Source organism: Tinamus guttatus, unplaced genomic scaffold (genome assembly GCF_059628265.1).
Source record: "Tinamus guttatus ecotype Peru unplaced genomic scaffold, ASM5962826v1 Tinamus_guttatus_pri_ptg000287l, whole genome shotgun sequence".
Lineage (NCBI taxonomy): Eukaryota > Metazoa > Chordata > Aves > Tinamiformes > Tinamidae > Tinamus > Tinamus guttatus.
In genome coordinates this window covers 340,339-363,807 of record NW_028288821.1, presented here as the reverse complement: position 1 = coordinate 363,807, position 23,469 = coordinate 340,339, and the positions used below count along the sequence as shown (strand labels likewise).

The 23,469-nt window shown below is 46.0% G+C and overlaps 2 protein-coding genes and 1 long non-coding RNA gene across 3 annotated transcripts in view; all 3 read left to right on the top strand.

Annotated features, from left to right (window-relative positions):
• Positions 1–9,426, top strand: part of MSN (moesin) — a 46,175-nt gene extending 36,749 nt beyond the window's left edge. The window contains exons 3-13 of the mRNA XM_088527430.1: positions 1,973–2,068; positions 2,576–2,850; positions 3,295–3,378; positions 3,733–3,879; positions 4,364–4,460; positions 5,567–5,730; positions 6,203–6,333; positions 6,930–7,090; positions 7,550–7,642; positions 8,036–8,269; positions 9,155–9,426. Of these exons, the coding sequence (XP_088383556.1) occupies positions 1,973–2,068; positions 2,576–2,850; positions 3,295–3,378; positions 3,733–3,879; positions 4,364–4,460; positions 5,567–5,730; positions 6,203–6,333; positions 6,930–7,090; positions 7,550–7,642; positions 8,036–8,269; positions 9,155–9,319 (1,647 nt within the window). The 3' untranslated portion in view covers positions 9,320–9,426. The remainder of the gene's footprint in view (positions 1–1,972; positions 2,069–2,575; positions 2,851–3,294; positions 3,379–3,732; positions 3,880–4,363; positions 4,461–5,566; positions 5,731–6,202; positions 6,334–6,929; positions 7,091–7,549; positions 7,643–8,035; positions 8,270–9,154) is intronic.
• Positions 9,427–9,535: 109 nt separating this feature from the next.
• On the top strand, positions 9,536–11,083 carry LOC148594165 (uncharacterized). The gene is made up of 2 exons (XR_015913535.1): positions 9,536–10,890; positions 10,955–11,083. It is a non-coding gene; the product is annotated as an uncharacterized LOC148594165 (long non-coding RNA).
• A 7,057-nt stretch (positions 11,084–18,140) lies between these two features.
• Positions 18,141–22,960, top strand: LOC104576352 (adrenodoxin). Its single transcript, XM_010223730.2, has 4 exons — positions 18,141–18,325; positions 21,383–21,507; positions 22,036–22,165; positions 22,533–22,960. The coding sequence occupies exons 1-4, from the start codon at positions 18,153–18,155 to the stop codon at positions 22,651–22,653; spliced, it is 549 nt and encodes a 182-aa protein (XP_010222032.2). The 5' UTR covers positions 18,141–18,152; the 3' UTR covers positions 22,654–22,960.
• The last annotated feature ends 509 nt before the right edge of the window (positions 22,961–23,469 follow it).

Sequence of the window (23,469 nt, the reverse complement as noted above, 5' to 3'; positions counted from 1 at the left end):
AAGAATGCAGGGGAGAAAGGCATGTACCTCAAGATGAGGATGGAAGTAGAAAAAAGTGTAGAAAAAAAGTAGACCTGAGAAAAGAGGGGTAAGAAAAACGAGAAGTAGGAAAGCAGGTTACCTTTTTCTCCTAAATGCTTGAAAAGAGTGGTCATGTGTTTAGGTTTTCTCTAAGTGATGAAAATGACTGTAAGGTTACCAGAAATGCACCGCTTCCCTGAAGGCATAGGAAGGAAGACTTAATTACTTAGCAGGTGCAATTTTAAGCTAATGATGCTTGAAGGGCCTTTTGACAGCTGGTGAAGGTACTGTGACACAACTGGAATTAAAGGTTGCCAGTAGTCTGTTGTTGTTGAAGACCAAGCCCTGCAGACTAAACACAAGCTTGGCATCCTTCTTGGCAGAGGAGGATGGCACTCTATCCAACCTACAGACTAAACTTGTGTGTTTAAGTAGTCTGTGTTAAACAGTACTCTTTGTATTCCCCTGTGCCAGCTTTCATTTGCCTATAGCCCCTACCAGTGATTGTTTGATTTTCTGAAACCTCTGTAGTTAATCTGGAATCCAAACGCTCTGTGCAAAAGCAGATATCTGATATTTGGTCTCGTAATTGCAATACTCGATTGTTTGTGGCTATAGAAAGCTCTCTTTTCCTTGCCTTTTTCTCTTGTCTAAAGGATGTAAATAGCCCCATAAAGCCAGGATGGGCAGAGGAGGAATACCCTTTCTCCTTCTTTATGTCCATGTAAAGAGCAGCTTCAGATGAAGTCCAAGTCCAACTCGGACAACAAGCAAGAATATGCCTTGCTTTAGCAGAGCTGGAGCTATGTTGCACTTTGGGGTGACTCAGTAGCAGTTGGGGATGTGATGTTGAGTCTGCAGCACTGTCTCTCCTCCACGTCCAGCCAGTTGTCACTGCTGTTGCTATGCAGGCTTCTCCACTGCGAATAAAAGCCCTTTGTGCGGGGCTGTGGCATGGTGTATTCCCCTCCTCACTGTTGATTCAGTGTGCTGAGCTCCCTGGCTTAAGCCACTGACAGAAGAGCAAGGCAAGCAGACACGTGCAGCCAGGGTGAGCTATCATCCCTTTGGATGCCAGTGCTGTTGGGAACAAAGCATTTCTCAGGCGGCAGGACAACCTTGCTTCCTTTCTTTGTATCTTTCCCTCTCAATACGTGTGTGGCGATTTTTAATGCCCCTTAACAGAGTGTATCCTCCTGTGTGACACATGCACGTCACAAGTGGAGGTTGTGTGACCCACTTGCCTTGTTTACTCCACACTCAAGGCTCTGTAGAGCCTTGCGGTCTGTAGGGTCTGAACCCTTAACTTTTATTTACACATCTATATGTGCATCTATAGTGTGCTCAGACAGTGACTAAGGAGAGAGCTTGCATACCAGTGCAGGTAATACCTGTGGTAGGTCCTTGCCCTGGCACAAGGAAGTGTGTTGATTTACTGCAGTACCTTCTCAGAGTGCCAGGCATTAAGCAACTGAATAAAAAGCCCGTCTATAGCTTCAAGTCAAGTACAAATGTTAGAACAGCACAACCCAATAAGATATGCAGTGTGAACCATGTCTTGCCCAGAAATAGTGCATTTTTTGATGAATGAGGGGTGTACCTGAAGTGAAGTGTTAATTTCTGGTAGTATTGCAGCTGTCAACCCACTGCATCTCGTTTTGGCCTGTTACGTTGGCTTATAAGGTTGCTCAAAACAGCATTCCAAGCTGTTGCTTTTAGATAGCAACAAAACTTCAAGGTGTGGGAGATGGATGAATGGAGTACATCTCCCACTTGGGACGCTCCCCTTGGATGCTCTAGTATCTTTGTATTGGCATAGTAGCAGGGGAAGCAGGACACAAGTTCAGAGGAGAACTAGAAAGGCCTAATTGATAATGTGCTTTCTGCTGCTAGCAGGGACTCTTGCTAATAATCTTTTTTTTTTTTCTTTTTTTTTTTTTTCTCTCTCCAGGTTGTGAAGACAATTGGCTTAAGAGAGGTTTGGTTCTTCGGACTTCAGTATCAGGACACCAAGGGCTTCTCAACATGGCTGAAACTGAACAAAAAGGTATGTTTGCATCAAGCTTTCATCTGTTCTGGGCTCCTATTTCTTGCAGAACGGGGCTGGATCTAGTATTCATGTCAGGGTTCTATTCTTACTTCTCTGAAAACTGGAAATGTGTTGAGATTAACAAATTGGCACTGCCTTTCTTCAGGTCTCCCAAGGAAGGAGGAGACATGGGGCCTAGTCTGTTCTGCCTGCATGTAGTCCTGTCTGTTATTCAGCCAGATCTGTTATCCTTCCCTATAGAGGCTAATGTAGTGCTCCTGTGAGCATCTTGACTGGAGAGAAACCTGGAAAATAGCTCATCTTGTGAGGACTTATGGCTTGCTATAAATGCTGTGGGAGGAGGGTGAGATGTTTACCATCAGGGAGTGAAAATTTTAGACTTCTCTGTATGCTCACTTCTGTACTGGAAAGGAGGTTTTCTTTCTAACACACGCTTATATTCTTTTTCTTTCTACTCCACTCAGTTGGTACATTGCCTGTAAAACCTGATCAATTCTGTTGCAGGTTACGGCACAGGATGTACGCAAGGAGAGTCCCCTGCTCTTCAAATTCCGAGCCAAGTTCTATCCAGAGGACGTGGCAGAGGAGCTGATCCAGGACATCACACAGCGCCTCTTCTTCCTCCAAGTGAAGGAGGCAATCCTGAATGATGACATTTATTGCCCTCCAGAAACAGCTGTCCTCCTGGCTTCTTATGCTGTCCAGTCAAAATATGGTGACTTTAATAAAGAGGTGCATAAGCCTGGCTACCTTGCTAGTGACAAACTGCTCCCGCAGAGGTAGGTAAACCTGGTGGTTTTGGAGTTTCTGTGCCCTAAAGGGCTTGGGATTTTTTTTTTTTTTGGTCTTGATTGGCCTATATAGAAGGAAACCCAGCGTTGTATCTTTTCATGAATGTGGGCATTGGTATTCACTTAAGACCTTTAATCTTAAGAATTCTGTAGGTACTAAAGAAACTGTATTTGGAAGTAGTGGGAAAAGCTCTGAAAAATCAAGATATAATGGTAGAAGAAACACAAATGAGTGGGATTTGATGGAAGTGTGAATATTTACCTGTTTCCCTGCCTCGCCTTGTGCTTGGGCCACCTGTGGGAAAGAACTGTGGGCTGATGGAATACTCGGTGAAGTTGCTCAAGAGCAATGTGACCTGCATGTTTGTAGATGTAGTGGTTGGTCTCAAACATCCCATGTGCTCTTCTGACGTGATGCCATTTCCTTTCCAGGGTTCTAGAGCAGCACAAACTCAACAAGGACCAGTGGGAGGAGAGGATCCAGGTGTGGCACGAGGAACACCGAGGAATGATTAGGTAAGGGATGCAGTGTGGCACTGCTAAATGTAAAATAGTGTAAAATATGTTAGTGCGTAACATCAGTGTAGCATCAATCATAACTCCTCCAGGCTGACTGCTGGCCTTCCTCAGGTTATTCTGCTAAAGAAAAATGAGGTTCCTGCACCTCTACCCTTGCTAGTTTCCATGGACTGACTGTAATATAATAAAGCTAAACTTGCTGAGCTTATCCACTGCTGTCTTCTAGGGTGAGATACTTAAAACTTTTCCAGGTTGTTGCTGTTCTGTGCCTCTAGGAAGACAGTACCTTTTCACTCTAGTGACTAAAATGGACTGAGAAAGGAATGTCTGCTTTCTTTTTGCGTATTGCAGGGAAGATGCTGTCCTGGAGTACCTGAAAATTGCACAGGATCTGGAAATGTATGGTGTGAACTACTTTAGCATTAAGAACAAGAAGGGCTCTGAACTGTGGCTAGGTGTAGATGCTCTTGGACTCAACATTTATGAGCAGAATGACAGGTAATAAACCTATTTTTGCCACTGCCTTCAGCTTCTTTCCAGTACAAAGGAATATTCAAAGTAATCTTTTTTGGAAGTCAAGTATCTTAAACCCTACTATCTCTGGATTGTTCTTGGCTGTATTTGTCACTTAGAAAAATCTGATAGTCAATCCACTATTTAAAAAAGTGATGTGAAACATGTTGCTTTCGTTTCACTTGCATCATTGCAAGCCTTCCTGCCACAGATAAGCTCCTCAGTTTTATATTAAGAAGGAGAGGAAGGGAAAAGAGGAGGGAAAAAATAAAAGGCGGGTGTTGAAGAGCCGCTTCCTATGTTTGTAGCTTGTGTTTATGTATCTCCTATTTTATTTGCTGTTTCCAGTCAGTAGTAGAGTATTGTAATACTGTGAGGGCTGATCTGGCAGAATTCTAGGCTTTGCACTATAGGTCAAGAATTTGGAATGACTTGGGACATCTATCTCCTTTGCTTTCCATTTCTGCAGGCTAACACCGAAAATTGGATTCCCTTGGAGTGAGATCAGAAATATCTCATTTAATGACAAGAAGTTTGTTATCAAGCCTATTGACAAGAAAGCACCAGTAAGAAACAACTTGAAATATATATATGTTTTTAAAAAACTTTGAGCACTTTGTTATTGTTGAGTGATCTGGCTTTTTACTTTGTGTAATCTCATTATCAATAATAAAGAGATTACTTACTCCCTGATCTGTTTGGGGCAGTATGCGCAGGATGGCCGTAATAGCAAATAGATAGTGTTTAGTCCTGATAAGGAGAGGAGAATATTGTTCAGCCTAATTTTAAGCTGTTCCAAGACAGTGGAAGAGGTAGGCTCTTGGCTTTGGGATTCTGGTTCTCTTAAACCTACTCAGTTCTCTGCTGCTACTGTTAAAGGTTAGAGGCACTTATGTTAAAAATGAATGCTTCCGCTTAAGCCTACTGGATTTAGTAGCGTGCAGGAAAATCTTCTGCAATTCTTCCTCAAACGTAGTTTTTGTCACCCTATCTGTAGCTGAAGTGTAAGATGATCTTGTACGGTATGCTAGGAACATTTTTTAATAATAATTATTATTATTTTAAATGAAATAATTCAGCTTGGTCTCATCTTCAAGGTCCCTTAATTTTTTGGGTGTCTTCTGATACCTCTTTTTCCTCTGGTCGCCTGTGTCACTGCTGCTTGGAAAACATTTACTGTTGCTCCTTGTTAACAGAGCAAAGTTATTTATCCACGGGACATAATGTTTAACACCTATTCTGGCATAAGAAAAAACATTACACTTCAAGTAGCTGGCAAGAGTACTCTCTCTTTTTTTTTTTTTTTTAAAAAAAAAAAGTGGAATGGTGAGGGGCAAGTCAGTGTTTCAGTATGTCTGGTAAACCAGGTGTGATTGTGTTTGTAATAATCGTGAATCCAAGTCTCTATGTACTCTATGTACTAGAAATGCTTTGCAGTGAAGCACAGCATGCTGTAGCAGCAACTTGGGCACTTCGGCCCTGCATGCACTTACCGGTTGAAATTCATTCCTGAAAGACAGGTGTCTGATTACCACTGCTGATAAACTAGATACTGGTGAGAAAAGCTGGCTAATGATTCTAGGAAGTTCAGGGTTTTGAGATGCATTGTATTCACAGAGGACTGTTTCTACTGAAGGACTAATTCTTAATGCTGCCTTCTCCTTATTCCAAGGACTTTGTATTCTACGCCCCTCGGTTACGGATTAACAAGCGAATCCTGGCGCTTTGCATGGGGAACCACGAGCTCTACATGCGCAGGCGCAAACCAGATACCATTGAGGTGCAGCAGATGAAGGCACAGGCTCGTGAGGAGAAGCATCAGAAACAGATGGAGAGGTTGGTGGGGTTCTGCACGACTTGGGCTTGGTTGAGCACTGCACGGTAACATCATGCGCTAGTGAAATTGCCAAAAGCACCTTACTACTAATCTACTTGAGCCAGCTGTGGGGCAGAGTGCTTTATGCTTCAGTAGATCAAACAGATTGATGAAAATAGCACTCATTACAAGGGTAACCCACTGTCAGGCTCTTGAGTTAAATATATGTCCATCTATTTGCCAGAACTCATCTGAGGTTTGATACGAGTTTTTCCTTGGCAGCATTGCTCTTATGGGTGCCCCCTAACAGCATGGATGCCCCTACATTTGGCAGGGCTTTTCTTTCTGCATTGGACTTCAAAGGATTTCAGCTAGATTAAAGCTAAGCAGCTCAGTGCTACAGTAGTGTGCTCACAGCTTCACCAGGAAGTGCCCCACTTTGAGCAGTTGTTAATGCTAAACTGCATTGTGATTTTTTTCCCCCTTCATCAGAGCCCTGTTGGAGAATGAGAAGAAGAAGAGGGAGTTGGCAGAAAAGGAGAAGGAGAAGATTGAACGTGAGAAGGAGGAGTTAATGGAGAGACTCAAGCAAATTGAGGAGCAAACCAAGAAAGCTCAGCAAGGTAATACGAGAACACCAGAGTATTTCCTAGCTGCATGTTCCGAGTGAGAAGACTCTCTGAGCCATTTGGCTCTCCACTGTTGTGCTAGGGCCTTGTTTTTGCTGAATTGAGTTGGATGTCTGAAGGTCTCAGTGTGCAGCTGCTGAAACTTGCATTGAAGCTTGCACTGAGGATGAGCCAGGCTGAGCCAGGGCACCCTGTGTGTGCTGGCTGGGAGCTTTATCCTAGCACCCCTGTGAGCAGAAGAAGTGGGGAAGCATAGTGCCTGTTGCATTGGCCAGCTCTCTGGTCTTTGCTGCCTAATTGCTTGGCCAGCATTATCTGGCAAACCCCTGTGTGCTTCTCTGCCTCTAAAGGCACCATTTTGGTCTGAGTACTTTCCCCCAAATCCTGTTAGGCAAGTAATCTCCTGGCCTTGAACAGGCCTGCCTCCAGCTCCAGCTGTATGTGAAGGGAGGAAAGGGGACAATTGCTTGAATGTCTCCTTGGCCTGATCCTGTGAAGGGAAACCTTTATCTGGGAGTCGGAGGTGAGGGCATCTTCTACAGTCATTCTGTACTTGGTCTCTCTTCAAACACGCTCTTCTGTCTTCTCAGAACTGGAAGAACAGACACGCAGGGCCATGGAGCTGGAGCAGGAGAGGAAACGAGCTCAGGAGGAAGCAGAGAAACTGGCTAAAGAGCGTCGAGAAGCCGAGGAGGCAAAGGAGGCCCTCCTGAAAGCATCCCATGATCAGCAAAAGACTCAGGAACAACTGGTGAGTGAACTGAAAATCTGGCAGGGAAGATGGTGGCAGCTTTCAGAGCACTATGAATACGGCGGAAGACATACCTTGTTTCTTTATTTTTAAACCTCAGGCAAATGAGCTTGTGCCTAAACGCAGGTGTATTTGTGCAGTATATCTGTCTTATAGTGCACTTTGCATGCACTTGTAGGCAATGCTGAAAGCAATGTGGAGCTCATAAATTGCCTTCCGTGGCTCGGGTTCAAAGAAGTGAGATCTGTATTTCTGGGGGTGGGGTGGGGGGGAGGAATAAAAAGTATTTTTAGCTTCCTATTTCCTTGAATTACAGAGATATCAATGGGACTGAAGAATACAAAAGGCTTTCTCCTTATCAAAAGAGTGTTAAAGATACCGATTTTATTTGGGATTTGGATTCAACATTATTTAGCAGCAATCTGGGTTTTGTTCCCCCTAAAAGCCTTTCTTTTGTAGGCCGCTGAGATGGCAGAACTCACAGCTAGGATCACACAGCTGGAGCTGGCCAGGCAGAAGAAGGAGAGTGAGGCCCAGGAGTGGCAACAGAAGGTAAAACAGAATCCAGACAACAACTATACTTTTCCTGGTCTTCATTTTTTTGTGTGTGTGTGCGACTTGCCACACTATTCCAGTATTTTGCCACATTTGCAAATGCACAGCATTGTTCTTCCTGGTGAAATGAGTGTCTTATTCTAGTTCCAAATAGAAATAGCCTTATTAGTTTGGCTTATCTTCCATGAATTGTAACTGTTCTTCAAAGCTCTGAAATGTGAGTCCGCAGAAGGTTTTGCAGATGATTGATATCACTTCAGTGTGCAGTAGCTGCAGGGCTTGCTACATGCACCAGGTAGTGCTCCTGCATACTGCTTTTGGGCAAAAGTCTCTTGCACTGTGAAGAAGCCTTATCTACAGTGTCTAAGCCATATGGCTGTCTTACTGCAGGCACAGATGGTGCAGGAGGACCTTGAAAAGACCAAAGAGGAGTTGAAGACTGCCATGAGCACCCCGCACGTCGCTGAGCCCATGCACTCTGAGAACGAGCATGATGATGAGCAGGATGAAAATGCTGCAGAGGCCAGTGCAGAGCTACGGTCGGAGGCCACCATCAAGGACCGCAGCGAGGAGGAGCGCACCACTGAGGCGGAGAAGAACGAACGGGTCCAGAAACACTTGAAGGTAAAAAGTTGGCAGCAGAGAGAGCCTGTGTGTCTGGGGGTTGCCTCTGTTCTTGCCACTAATGCAGCTGGCAGGTATCACTGTTCAGAAAGAAAGGAATCCTGATCTTACCAGTTAGTTTAGTAACCACAGAAATGTGTGGCAGATCTTGTCTCCTGGCACTTGACTTCCATTTCATGGGTAATAGTGAAGCATTTCTGAGTGGTGCCAAGAAACAGCATCTGTCAGATGCAGCATACTGCCGTGAGTCGTGCCAGCTTTCTGACAGCTGCTCCTAGCCCTGGCTGCAGTGAATTGTAGGACTTGGTCCAGTTTCTATCAAGCAGCTGTCAGTAACTCCCTGACTAATTTGCACTGTTAAAGCCTGAGAGCAGCCCACTAACAGCCAGCATGAGGTGGATGGGCAATGCTGCCCCTCCTTGCTGCAAGGATCAGCAGTGTCCTGCTGTTGACTCTTCCCACTCGCTTTGTTGTATTCTGTACTGACTGAAGTAGTGTCTGCTTGTTCTGCCTCATGCTGTGGTGGCTTTGCACAGGCAGATTGACAGAACTGCCCTTTGTCTTCCACAGTAGACTTCAGAAGGCTAGTAATTCCATACTTTGTCAGGACATTCCTAATGTCCCTAGGGATCCCTCCACCAGGCTTTCCTACTCTCTATCTGAAGTAGACTGATGATTGTTCTTTTCCTTGTGCTAGACAAAGATAAACAGGACAGGCGTATTTGGTGCTTTACACCTTCAAATATTAAGGAAAGACATTAACTTAGTCAGGTGAAGTTTCTTGTTTCTGTGGGTACTGAACCCTTAGGAAAGCTGGATGAGAAAGCCTCTTCCTGAGAGGAGGCCATATGCTAACCCCTTTGTGTCTGTTTCCTGTCCCCAAAGGCTCTTTCCTCAGAGCTGGCAAACGCTCGGGATGAAACCAAGAAGACAGCCAATGACATGATCCATGCTGAGAACATGCGACTGGGCCGAGACAAGTACAAGACCCTCCGCCAGATTCGACAGGGCAACACCAAGCAGCGCATCGATGAGTTTGAGTCCATGTAAACTCTCCCCTGCACTGGCCGCCCTGCACTCTTCTCCCCCTTCTCCCTTCTTCTCCCATCACTCACTCGTAATCGTGCTGCGCTGGAACCACTACAGAAGAGTGACCATGGTCTTATTTATAGAGTTTTGGGCAAGTGCTGCAGTTCAGCAACAGAGGAAAGCCAACATCTGCATCTTCCTGGGGGTGGCTGGGGAACACAAGCTTATATTGGGGAAAAATTGAAATCGCTTGGCTTTGGGTGAAGTCTCATTGCATTTAGTTTTGCATCGCTTGTCGAAGCAGCTGTGTTGCTGCTCTCTGCCACTGGGTAAAGAGGCCAGCAGATACTTTGACTGATTTACTTTGAGTAAACTGCTACAGTTTGACACCGTGCCTTTCTACTAACTTGCGCAAACTTCAATATTAAGCTTAATGGCCACAGTCTAAATTTCTGCCTTTATACAAGGTATGACTCATGTAGTTGAGAAGGGGAGGCTGGAGATAAGGAGTAAGAGTTGGTGGTATAATGCAGACTTTGTTTTAAAAGACCAAAGCTTTTGTCCTTAAAACTTAAGCAGGCAAAATAGCTAAACAGTGGTGTTAATAATGTCTTTTATGACACCTGATGGTGTTAGCTCTTTTTTTTTTTTTTTTTAATGATGAAGTTTTGAATCTTCTAATCATGTGGAGGCCTTTGGAGTATTTCCACTGAAGTGTGTTTTGGACCATCACCTTCCTGTTTTCCAGAAGAAGTGTTTTCCTCTGGGTAAATTGCTTTGTTTACTGTTGCTTGTCTGACTTGAATGTAACCAGTGAAGCAGAAGTAGCTAAAGAACATTGCCTTCCATTTTGGGGTCACCAGTGGAAACCTGGAGGGATAGGGAGAAACGCAAAGAACTAAAACTTGTTGTAGTTGTGTTTCCCTCCTGGTTGTGGAGTGGGATTTCAGGTGTCGAGAAGAGGCCTTTTTAACACATAGTCACTGGTGCCTTATGACTGCGTATAGATCTACTGTAGCTCAGTTGTCTTTACTTTTTATAATTATACCTAGTTTAAGCAATGAGAAGCTGGGGACCAAAAATTACTTTTGTTCTTGGGTCATGTACAGGTCTGAATATATCTTCCTAGCTTCCTAGCATCAGAGGGGAAAGGACCACAAAGCATTTTTCTGGCTACTGCCTTAATCCTCACTGACATCCTGCTAGGCCCCTTTGCAGATAAGTAGACCCCAGTGACTTGTCCTGAGAGCAGGTTGGGACAGTTAACAGTGCCCTTGACATCCTGTCTTCCAAGCTATCCATTCCTGTCTGTGCTGTAGCTACCCAGACTCCTCCATTCCTGGGGAAGGAACAGCCGTGTATGCTCAGGGGTGAATGGATTTTTGCCTTGATCCTTCATAGAAGGAAATCTCCAACTTTACGAGAGGCTTCTCACAAAGGGAGTCAGTCCATCTCAAATGGAGTTCTCCTTTGCTTTGCTTGCCCTGGATTAGCCTGTCCCTATAGGAAGTCATCAGGTTAGCCTATAACATCTTGCCTAGCATGATCTTAAATCTTTAAAACATTCTTGGTTTTGTGGATGCCTCTATTTTGTCTGTAGTATCACTGATCATAGTGATAGAAGGAAACCATCTGAATATGCAAGAGCTCTTTCAGCTCCCCACCTTATGGAAAAGGTAAAGGGGAGTGTGCCAAAAAGAAATGTTCATGTCAGTGTTAATAAACTGCAGTATTTCCTCAATAATTCCTTGGGCTGCTAGTAACAACCTCACCAGTGCTATTTTTTTTGTTTTAAGCAATGCGAGTCTGTGTGGAGATGCCAACCAACTAAACCTCTGGTGGGAGCATCGCTCTATGCTCCTCCTATGCATCCAGCAGAGTCACTTGGATGCCCCCTTCTCTGCCCTGGACACAGTGTGTCTTTGGCGAGGGGATGTGGGAAGCCTTTGACTGGCCAAAAACACATGCTCCACTGCTTTGAATGTCACCAATGAAAGATTGCAGTTAAATGTGTCAGAACTGATTTGCATATTTCTTTACTGAAGGGTATTTGGCACTGGCTCTACATGAGTCTCATTACTGGGGAACAAACAACCATTACACTTCTGTTCTGGTGCTTTAAAGCTGGTTCTCAGCACTTCTGCTCTGCCCATGGCAACTACTGGTGCATCTGGTAGGGAAAAAGCCCTTATTACATTTTAACAATTTCCTAATGAGAAGATGTACGGTGCCTGGAATATGTGTTCAAATAATAAACCAGTAAACCTCTTTCTGCTTTGATGGGTCACACAATACTGCTGAACTTGTGTATTGCAATGCTGGCGTGACTTCTGTTTATAGGTTTTTTTTTTTTTTTTTATCGTTCTAATTCCGAATGGTCCAATGCAGGAATAGAACGGGTTGTGCCAGTGAGTCCACCTAACTCCTTGTGTAGTTGTTTCAGCCCTGCCCTCCTCTTAACCAGTATTATGTTAAAAGTGGTATCTAATGGTATTTGATTTCAATATTTCTAGCTATGCACAATTAGAAAATATTAGTAATGGGAGAGAGGATACTTTTATGTCTCCCATCCTTTGGAAATGTATACTGTATTGTAAAGAGATGATATTTTGCAAAAAAAAAAAACAAAAAAAACTAATGTAAGAAGCTTTCAGTATTACAGTGAGATTTCTAGATATGTTTTTTTTTTATTTTTTAGAATATAGTGAATTTTTCTTCCTCTCCCTGTTCCAAATTAATTGGATAAATACTCCTCTTAGGCTTGGGGGGAGGGAATTACTTTAACAAATGTTTGCCTGGCTTGTGGTATTGTGGGTTTTTTTGTTTTGTTTTTTTGTTGCTGTAAGTTATGTTGAGGGTTTGGGGGGTTTTTTTTTGACCTTTTTTTTTTTTTTTTTTTTTACTAGTTTTTATTAAAAAATTAATTCCTTGTGGGGGGTGGTTCATGGGTCCATGTGGTTACCTGCAAAGAGCCTTGATATTAAGTTTTTTTTTTTTTCCCTTATTTAGAGGAGTTGTTAAAATCCATACCTTGTTCTTCCTACAGTGCCAATAAAGTTTAGAGAAAATGAACAAACTGTCTGGATGATTGCTTGTGGCTTTCCTCAAGTCTGGTGCCGGGTTTCCAGGTGGGCCGTGTTTCCAGATGGGCCGTCTGCCGCGGGGTGCCTGGGAGCCCAGTGCTCCTGCCAGCCAGGGGGCTGTGCTCGCCTCTGAAGAACCCAAGCTGCGGCTTGAGCAACCCCTTGTCTTACTGCGCTTACCAGGACTTCTAACCTAGAGAAGAGCTGAAGTAGCTCTGGAGTTTCATCTCTGAGCTAGATCTGCCTGATGGGCTGACAGTCTTGACACAGGACACTCGATCTCCTGCACTGGGAGGGGAGCCACAGGCGTTTTCTGCAGGAACCTGGTATTAGTTTCTTCGTGGCAGATAAGCCGGATCTGGTCTTCTGGCCACTTCCTTTTTCTGTGCTGAACAATAATAGGATGTAAACACCCATCCATGCCAAGCTTATCAGTTCAGGTCAACTCCTGTGGATACTGTCAATAGCAGTGGTAACTTGGAAAAGCAATCTAGGTTAAGCTTTGCTCTCACCTTGTAAGCACCTTGTTAGTTTTTGGCAGCACTATCCTCTTGAAGTCTCTCTCGGGCCGGAGAGAAAAGAGTATTTCCACCATTTCTCCCATTAGCTGTTACTGAGAGCTGTTGCTTGTACCCTTCTCTAGCTTCAGCAGGAGCCTAAGTTCAGTCTCCAGGGTCTTGGACTACAGGGGCTCTGCTGTTGAGTAGCTACCTCTGTTGCTTTCAGACATCTTGCAAAGACAGGTAAGGACGCATGCAAGTTAGGTATTTTGATCGCAGATTGTTACGTGGCAGCTGCTTGGACATCTACAGAGGCAGAATATCCCCTAGAGGAAAAATGGCGAATAACCACGATGCAGCTCATTTGCTCTATACGATCAGTGTCACTGCTCTGCTGAGTGCTGCTTTCTCTGTGGGCACAAGGATTGAGTTACTTGCAGCTGTCTAGGCATCATATGCCAGCATATAACCAGAGCACTTAATGATGGCCAGGTATCAGTGCAGTTCACCTGTGCCAGGCCTCAGTCCAGAGGTGCTGGAGCCTTTGTGCAAGCTGGCACCATATGACATCTGTCGATGTTTTCTCTCTTGCAGGAAAACCAATTTCTTGTAGAAAAAGAAAACTTGGCCTCAGAGCATCCACTGTTAGGGAGAGTCTGGCTTCAGGCTTGCAGGTAGCTGCAACTCTTGTGTTAATGCATTCTGGATGAGGACAAGTCCCTGGTACAGGACAATGTCTAAATGAACATTAATGGCAAGTGAGGGGTTAAGCTGAGTATTTTTAAGAGGAGCTGTCAGGATAGAGGGCAGGATGACAAGAAGAAAAGTGGAGAAAAAAACAAGTAGAAGTGTCAAGGAAAAAACAGCAGTGAGACTGGAAAAAGGAGACAGACATATTGGAGGCTTCTGAAGGGGGTTAAAGTGTGCTTGCTCTGGGTAGGTCTTAATCCTATCAGTACAGCTTTCTGCTGAGCAGAGCTTGTTGGAAAATTACAAGTATACTGCCTTCAAGTGTGATCTTTTAAAGAATCACAACACAGGGTTGTTTTTCCATCAGGACTGAGAGAGGGTCAAGGGAATGTGGAATGACTCAAGACTCCTGGTCTTGAATTGGGAGGCTGCAGTGGAGGCTGGCTGTACCCCACAGGCAATGGTAATGCCTCCCATCCATCTTCAAAGCATCCTTCACTGACTGGCTGAAGGAGAAGCATCAGCTGCTGTGAGTGAAGGGCAGCATGAGGGCACTGTAACTCCATGTGGCCTTCATCCAGGCAGGCAGCAACTCCATGAGCAGGTGCTGCCAGAAGAAGCCCTGATACGAATTCATTTGTTGCCTTGCTGTGGGGCAGACTCGTCTCTGATGGTGGCTTCCCTCTTGGTTTTAGTGCTGAAAACTTGGTCCTTTGGCCTGTACGCAGCCTCTTAGGGGGCTGCAAAATCTGTAGCGAAAGGTTGGAAGCAAGCAAATATCAGTCCTGTCTGACATGAAGGGGTTGAGGCATCATATCTCAACCCCTCTCCCTGCAGCTGTGATCAGTCAGGTCTAAGCCTGGAGCAGGCATCATGTGCCCTCCTTGGCTGCTGGTTCAGGTTTGGCATGTCCTTTTGGGCCTGTCCCAGCTGTAACCGGTGGCCTGGACTATGTCAGCCTGGCTTTACTCAGCACAGGACTCCTGTCTGCTCCTCTAGCAACCTGTCCTCTAGGGAGAAAAGGTGTATAATGGATTTGGGGGAATGATAGAGATGGGAGTTTTGCTCAGTGACTTCAATTTTGTGTGTTTAAGCAACCTCTGTCTCATTGTAGGGATGCTTGTAGTGGGCTCAGGAGGAGGTTGGAGACCAGCTATCCCTGCCATTATCGAGGCTGGGCTCTGGCATCCTGGTTGTACATAGGTCTGTCTGTTACTCTGATGGAAGCTCCTGAGACTTCATCCTCCACCCAGCACAGTCTTGTCTGGGAACCTCTTGGTGGTGATGAAGCTTGTTCAGCTCTGCCTGATTCTGGCAAGAGCATTTTTTAACCTCGGGTATGTGTTTTACTTACTATCCCTCATTGTTGGAGGCCAACCAGGAAGCCCTTTTCTCTCTCTGCTCTCTCATGCCCTGGCCACCTGCCCTTGCACTGACCAAGGGAGAGCACGGCAGCCTTGCTTGCTCCGGCTGGCGACAGACCTGTCCCTGTGCTGGGGGACAGAGCTGGCTGCCACCTGTGTCACATGTGGCAGGAGTTGCTTCTTGCTCAGCGCCCTCCCTCTCTGCCTTTGGAGTCACACCATTGAGCACGTGGGGGTTTACCAAGGGACGATTTGGGTGGCGGTGAAGTGATACGTTCAAACTCGGAACCATACCATTGCTAAAGTTGATGTGTATGTGATGTATGATGTGTATATTAACAACTACATGCTTAAGCCAGGGTTTCCACATGCCTTCAGAGGGGCAGTAATTCTGAACCCCTCCCTCAGTGTGTTCTGGAAGCCTCGGGTTGGCAGAAGAGCTTCTCCGGCTGGCTGTGCTTGGGCCGGATGCCCTGCATCCAAAGGAACTGAGGCACGGCTGTGTGCCGAGCGGCCTGCGCTGGCTGAACATGCCCATAGAAGGACTGAACCGGGGACGGTGGAGCCGAGTCTGGTGTCCAGGAAGTCTGCGTGTGCTTCCGGCTCCGGAGGCTGCAGTGCTGCTGAGTGTTTCCCGGTTGCCTCAGGGAGCACTGAGGTCAATCTGCTGCTTGTGCAGATAGCAGGGACGGTTGGACCTGACGGCACCCCGCAGCCAGCTGAGACCGCTGGAGTGTGGCGGGGGGGATCATCCCCTCTAGCACCTACCAGATTGGGCACAGTATCTCGGGCCAGAAAGCCACTTCTTTCTAGCCTGTGCTGAGGCATTGCAGCTGCTGTGCGGGGGGCAGGTTGTGGGGTGCCTGTGGGGCGCACGTGTGCCCCCGAGAACAGTGCGTTCTTGCCAAGCCTCTGTGAAGCGGCACTTAGGATTCACTCCTGTTGTGCTCATCTTGCCCTGGAAGCATGTGCCAATCTCCCAAGGAACACTCACAGGGCTTGTCAAGGCATGAGGGTTTCTGCTTGGTTGGTTTGAGGGTTATTTTTGGCTTTATATTTGTGCCCTAGGCTAAATGAACGAGGGCTTATTTGGGAAAGGTAGCGTTTCCTCGCCAGCTGGCTGTTAGGCAGGGGCGGCGGAGGAGAATGAGGCCATGCCTTGCTCCTTGGCTTCCTGTCTCAAAGAACCTTAAAGGGGCTCTGAGCACCCAGCACGAGAACCTCAGGCCGGGAGCTGCTCTGAACAGGTGCCCCCTTCGCACAGCATTGGGTGTGATAATCCTGGCCCCGACGCTCTCTGCAACATTGGCCCCTCTCCCATGTGGTGGCATTGACCTGTCTCCACCACGCTCTGCACTCCAGGCAGGGCACAGGGTCAGTGCCAGCAAACACGCTCGTCCTTGCCATGAGAACTGCTGCACATACATCAGGCATATCTCTGAGCTCAAGGTTTGCGGGAGAGATTAGGCGCCTGGTAGTTTGTTCAGATGTGCTCCGGCCCCTTTCCTGGAGTCTCTCATTGCAAGCCCAACTCTCCTTCCTTGTAAATGTCTGGGAGACAGAACTGGGACCCCCATCCTGCCTTGAGGGTGCCTGGGCACGAGGGAGGGCTGGACAGTGGTGTTTGGATGCTTGAAGCAATTCTAAATCCAGGCCCAAGAGTCTGGGCTTGAGACTGCAGTTTGGGGCAGCTTGTGGGTGAGAGCAAACCTTCAGGGACAGGCGGGTCCAAGAGCAGAGATGGTGCCTGGAGCTGCTGTTGGAGGAACTGGCTGCTCGCTGCTGCCCACTCTTCTCCTCCTATGAGTGGAGGATCAACAGAGGGTATTCAAAAGCTGGGCTACAAATGGTGAGAAATGGGCACTTTCTACATTGATTGGGCTAGTGTGTTGAATTCCTGGCAAATCCCAGTGATTAACCATTTCAGTGGTGTGTTCAAAAGCTTGGACATCTCCTTTGAAAACTTTCTTTGGCTGAAAACTGAGATTCTTTCCCCTTACCTCTCCCCAACCTTTCTTTTTATGGAAAATCCTCACTTTCCTAATGTCTTTGATGTTTTCCTCAGACAGTTGAACCATCCTCTCCCAAACTGAAAGCTCCGGGTAGGTTATCTTTGAGTAAGAAGTCAAAACCTCCCAGTTTCTCCAAAACTGAGTTTAGCAGCAGTGTGTGCGTGTGTGTGCGTGCAGAGAGTGGAGGGTTTTTGAGTGAGGGCTCAGTCTTGCACTGTGGTTCCTCTCCCTTGGCAGGGGGGATAGATGCACCAGCCCCAAGATTACTGCTTGCATGGTCTGTCAGTGCTGCCCGTGTCCCATGGCTCCTGGGACGCCCCACAGTCACTTCTTGCAGAAGGCAGCTTGATTAAAGCAAGCATTCCACCAAATTAGCAAGCCACTAATTTGTTATTAGGGACAGTCTGGGCTTCTTACATGTGTTAGCCCAAACTCCACAAAAAAAAAAAAAAAAAAAAAAAAAATAGAATGAACCTTTCTCCTCTGCTGTAGCAATGGAGCCTCCTGAATCAGGAGCAGATTGATTCACTCTTCAGAGGAGGAGAGACTAAATGAATCTCACAGCTTCTGGGACTGAACTAAGGAGCTTTCCTCTCTGGTATCTATTAACTGGTATCTATTAACATGAAGTAAATCACACATATATTATGCCTCTCTTGCACTTTTCAGGAGACAATTTAACCAATAAGCAAATGTGGCTTGTTCTCTCTGCCATTTTTTAAAGTACGCAAAGGTTTTAATTTTACAGCAAGGATCTGCAGCAGGGCACAGGGGAAGGGCTAGAAAACTTCCACATTAAGAGCACAGCCCAGGCGCCCCAGTCTGCCACACTGCTCCAGGTGCTGCAGTGTCCTGGCCCTCGCTGTGCAGGGCACATCCCACGCTGAGTTTGCATCCCCTGTGTAATTAGGCATTGCATTGAATATTGGTCATGAATCTGGCTTTAGGTTGAGCTTAGTCTATATTCTGGAGGGGAAATGCAGAAAGACCAAACAAGGTCCTGCTGGGGACAGGTTGGTGGGGTGGTGCTCATGACCAGGTGTCACCCAGCTCGTGCGGCCCGATGTGGTGGGCCCCAGGGCCGTCCCTCCCTCCTCCGCCCCCAGAGGGTGGCCTCCAGCTTCCCCCGCGGCTGTGCTTATAACTGTGTCTCTCGATGGCCTTGCAAAGACAGCCTAGGAGGCGCGCAGCAAGAACCAGCGGGCATGATAGCGCAGGGTGTCTCGGGGCTGCTGCGACCCTTGCTCAACGGGCTGAGCAAAACTCACCTGATCTATCCACGCAGGGCAGCTGGGCGACGTTGCATGCTGGCCATGCTGGGGCCTGGAAGAGGCTTCGGCACCACAAAAACGCTCCAGGAGGGCCCTGGGGGGCCAAGGTGAGTTCAGAACTGGACTTGGGCTCATTGCATCTGCCGTGTCCCCGGGCCCTGCATGGGCCTGCGCTGTGATGCTCGCTGCAATGGGGTGCTCAGCTCGCCGTGCTGGGGGCAGCTCTGCCGTGGGCTCGGCTTACAGGCTGACACCACGACCGCAGCCTCTGGCTTTCCTCAGGGTGGCAGGGTCCCTCTCCTGTTTCACCATGGATGGCTCCTGTAATCCCTTGAGTTTCTTCCTCACCCTTCAGGTGTTTTTGCTGTTGTATTCTGCTGCAAGTCTTTGGACTGTTTGCCAATGTCAGATAAGCCGCCCACCTCACCTCCTCTCTCTGGGTCACTGGTGGCTGCTAAAACATGTGGCCCAGGTGGCACCTCCAGCTTTGGTGTGAGCATGGCAGGAAGCTGCTCATACTGACTGCCCTGAGCGCTCCTACCCTTCGGCAGAAAGAGGGTGATGGGCAGAGACTTTGCTCTGACCATAGGGACGTGCCTCAATATTCAGCACCGCCGCTGAGGAATGGGGTAAAGGGTCCAACAGAACGTCTTTACATGCCTCCTTCTCTGCATGTAGGTAGAACTAGATGCTAGCAATGGTGTGATCCCCAGAGACCTGCCCAGAAATGCTGCAGACATGAGTGGGAGAGTGGGAATGGTGCTGCAATACCTGCAGGGAGGGAGGAGACTGTGGACACTGCGTCTGCTTGTTTGTATTTGTGCAGCAGGAACTGCAAGAACCGCAGCTTTCCCTGCTAGTCTCTGATCCTCAAGGGTTATTTGGAAGGACAGTGCGTTTCCCTGGGCAAAGTAAAGGGAATCTGTAGCTCTCCCAAGTATGATCTGGGTCAGACTGTAGTCTGCTAGCAGAGATTATAGTAGGTGAAGAAAAGAGCCCAGCCAGCAACCCAGAAAACACAATAGACTGCTCTGCTATCTGACCTTAGAGAAAAGTTATACTGATAAGCCTGCTTAATGGGATTTATGAGGAGTTGTTATCAGTTGGTTTTCTCTCTAATGGGTTTATTGCTGATGAAGTTATCTGCATCAGTACTTGTAGGCACCTCACTGTTTTGTATGTCCTTGGGAAGCATTTTTTAGAGAAAAACATTGAGACAGAGAACAATAACCTTCCAGACATGTCCCCCTTGCAACACTAGCACTCTCTGTCACACAAAGGCTGGGATGTTTGGAAGGGGCTAAAATGTTGGTGTACATCAAACATGCGTGACTGAGCTTGTCACGGGAAATCACCCAACAGTGTCAAGAAACCTGCCAATTTGCCATAAAATTGAATAAATAGGTCTGATCCATCAAAATAGAGAGATGCTTTATTTTCTTTTTTGAAAATTAACCTTTAAATTCAATTCCTTACTGGCAGAGAAGTGTCTGTGGATCTCACCATGAGGGGAACTGAAGCGTCCTGGCAGATGCTCTTTGGCCAAGTGTGCTTTGTAAAATAGAGTGCTCCTCCTGGTCCTCTGCAATGGCGGTGTGTGCTGGCATGCCGCGTGTGGATTTTCCATTAACGGGTAATCAGCAGAAATCACCACGTTCTTCACTTTCATCTGCCACAGCAGAGAGGGGTGAGCAGACAGGATAAGGCCTTTCAGCTGCTGCTTGTGCTGTCCCAAGGACAGTTCACATTTAGGCAGTTCCTCCTCCCTGGCTCTCTGACTTCCCAAGCAAACGTCTGGCATGGAGAAGGAAAAGCCGCATCAGTTGGCACTGCTCCTCCGACAAGTGGGGAAAGTCAGAGGATTTGCTGCAACTTGTGGCTCTGGCTATGACAGTTTGTATTCAGAAAGCATGTTGCAAATGTTTGAGAGCATTAGAAATTCTCAGACCCTCTGAGCTGTTCCTGCTGTGTGTTTCTCTAGACCCAGGAACATGTTGCTAGCAGACTTTATGTCCAACCGAAAAATGCTTTCATTGCAGGAAGAGGGATTCTGCTCCTTCAGCCTTGTGCAAGTGGGAAGAGAGGGGCCTATGAACTTGACCAGTTCTTGCTGTGAAACACATTCTGTTTTCAAGGCTGTGGATCTTTCTTCTTATGCCGGAAATGACAGCAGCAAGGCCATGAGGCAGCACTAATGCTTCCAGTGTTCAGGAGCTTACTGGGGCCGTTAGAGACGGGGTTGCTGTTTCTAGAGGACAAGCTGTCTGCACTCCTGGATTTACAAGAAAGAACGGACTCATCCTCCATGACTTGGAGAAAGTCCTGGGCTTTGAGACAGTGGGCATATGGGCAGTGGCACATGGAGAGGCTCTGGGCAAAATCCTTTCTGCATTCAGGGTGCTTTCCTGTGTCAACACTGTTGGGGCTATATGGGACTGGCTGCTGCTTAGTGACCCATTGAGTATGTATGGATCATTAGAAGGGACATCATTCTTTGGCTGCTTAGTGCTTTCCATAGCAAATAAATCAAAGAGTCTCAAAATATATCTCCTTAGTGAGAAATACCTCACACAGGGCTCTTCAGGATGGTAACCTTGTCTGTGTTGGTGGAGAGGGCCTGGTCTGGAGGAGTTGAAGTAGATGCTGTGTATTCTTGATTTTGTAGATGTAGTTTCTGCAAAGCAGAACTAAAAGATGCTGATAGCCTTGTTCTGTATTTCATCACAAGATTAAATCCCTCAAGCTGGCAATATAATTAGCAATTTCTCTGGAGCAAGAATTGTGTAATCTTGGAAGAGTTAATTCAGAGGTGCTGCCCTACAAGCTGAGACTGAGCAAGACTCCCAGGAATTGAGGATTGGGAAGGTATGAACACCTTATGATGGAACAGAGTGGAAAAGGAGCCAACAGCAAATAACCCCCTTGAGAATGGAGGGTACAAAAAAGTGAATGACCAAAACCTGCCTGTAAACGCTCAAGCCACCAGCCAGCGCAGAGGCAGCAGGTACAGAGCATCTGCACTTGTCTACTCACAGCCAAACACTGATTCCAATTAAAGTTTCATAAAAGGGGAGATGTTTTAGGTCAGTTCAAATTGTAAGAGTTCTAGTTTGCCCATCTCCTCTGAAACCTAATACCTGAAGCTTTGGAAACTTGTCTTACAGCTCTGCAGAGCAGGTAACTGTGCATTTTATAAACCGGGATGGAGAGAAACTCACCGCCACAGCCAAAGAAGGGGAAACCTTGCTGCAAGTGGTTGTCAATCAAAACTTGGCCATTGATGGATTTGGTAGGTGTGACACAAGGGTAGGTGGTCTTTGGAGTTAAGTACCAGCAGGTACCTGAGAACATTGCAGGTGTACACACGCTGCTGTGTTTTGGTGACCATGGAGAGGATGCAAGCACTTTACTTGCTGATTTGGTCATCAGCCCTCTTGCTTATGGATCAGTTTTCCTTGACTTGCTGAGCTTGCAGCCCTTAGCAGATGTACTCGCTGGCAAGCTTCTCTTCCTCAAAAAATCCTTGCTAAGGTGGTTTACCACACTGGCCTGGCAGTGTGACTGCCACTCCCTCACTGCTGGAATCCAGTGGCCTGTGTCAATAGTTATATTTGGTCAGAGATGAAGTACTAAATTTTAAGATGATTGGGATCCTCATGGAGAAGAAGCAGGCTGAAGTCTGTGTCCATCTATCGTGTCTTCTGGAATCTCTTCTGACATGCTCTATATGTCAGATGAGCTATTTGCCCACTGTTCCCAATCTTTCTCACCATCTTTTTTTCTCACATGTGCTGTTACCTACTTAATTCTCCTTCAGGTGCATGTGAAGGGACATTAGCCTGCTCCACCTGTCACCTGATTTTTGAAAAGGACATCTTCCAAAAGCTGGATGCCATTTCAGATGACGAGATGGACATGCTGGACCTGGCTTATGGACTCACTGAGAGGTAAGTTCTCTTGCTGATTGTTTTAGATACTCAAAGTCTCTGAGATAGATTTAGGTGAGAACAGGAGTTATTCTGTACTATAATTGTATTATAATTATATAGAATCATTATATTATATAGAATCAATACATTATAGAATAATGTATTTTAATATATTGTTATAATAATATAATATTAAATAGTATATTATTGTATATAATTGTATTATAATTTTAATTTAAAACTACTTGGTTTTGAGACGTAGGTTTTTACCTTTAATAGGAATGCTATTCCCAGCCTGGAGCAGACATTGCCAGGGTGTATGGAGTGTATTTCTGTCTTTGCTGTGGAAATGCATAAACCTCACTTAATGTTGTTTTCTTCTCAGATCTCGCCTTGGCTGCCAGGTGTGTGTTAAGAAGTGGATGGATGGTCTAACAGTGCAAGTTCCAATGGAGGTGTCTGACATTAGGAAGGAACTGGAAGTCGGGAATCAAAACAAACAGTAACCAGAAACAAATCCTGCACAATCTGTTCCCTTGTTTTTGGTGTGGTGGTGGCACTTGGCTCTTGGTTAGCTCCAGCTTTGTGCCTCGGTTGCAGTAGGCAACGGAGGTCTGTTTCAGCATGTATGACTGCTCAGCAGATCTCTTATTTAAACAAAGCTTAATATTAGGGTCTTCAGTACATGCTTTAAGTTGAGTAAGTCCTTAAGTGCTCTGTTGAACACAATTGGACTAAAGGATACGGCTTTACATTTGCCTGCATGGGTGACAACAAACATCTGTGCTGTGTGTGATTTACTCTCTCTCTTTAAAATTAAGGCTGTACTATTCTAATTACTGGTAATTTTGCTGGGCTTGGCTATTCAACTGCAGAGAGCCTTTTTCCCTCTTTAAGTTATGGGAGGAGGTGGTTGTCCCAAACACATGCCTGTATATCAGGACTGGCTTTATGACAGGGGCTTCAGCATTTTGTTCAGAAAGGGAGCCACTTTCTAGCAATATGAGATATTATATGTCACTGGATTATGTACCATGATTTGCTAGTTTCTTTAAATCTCAAATTTTCTCATTTCTGTAGTACCATATATGTCAAATAAAATTCTAATAATCAGGGTTTTAGACGTGTGGGATGCACTTTTTTGGCAACATAGGTCTGGTTATAATAGCTGGAATGTGATACATTTTTAAGTATAATACCCTGTTGCTCTAGCTTACCTTACTCTTTTTTTTTAAACCCTGTATTGAATGGCTATTTCAAGCTTTTTATCTGAGTCATATAGAGAACTCATGGCATTTTAACAAGTTTTCCAAACTGAATCC

What these genes read in the sequence shown, in the direction of transcription:
- LOC104576352 (XM_010223730.2), top strand. Translation starts at nt 18,153, where the DNA reads ATGATAGCGCAGGGTGTCTCGGGGCTGCTGCGACCCTTGCTCAACGGG. An exon ending in CTTGGCCATTGATGGATTTG is followed by an intron (nt 21,508 to 22,035) that starts GTAGGTGTGACA and finishes ATTCTCCTTCAG; the next exon opens with GTGCATGTGAAGGGACATTA. An exon ending in GCTTATGGACTCACTGAGAG is followed by an intron (nt 22,166 to 22,532) that starts GTAAGTTCTCTT and finishes TTTTCTTCTCAG; the next exon opens with ATCTCGCCTTGGCTGCCAGG.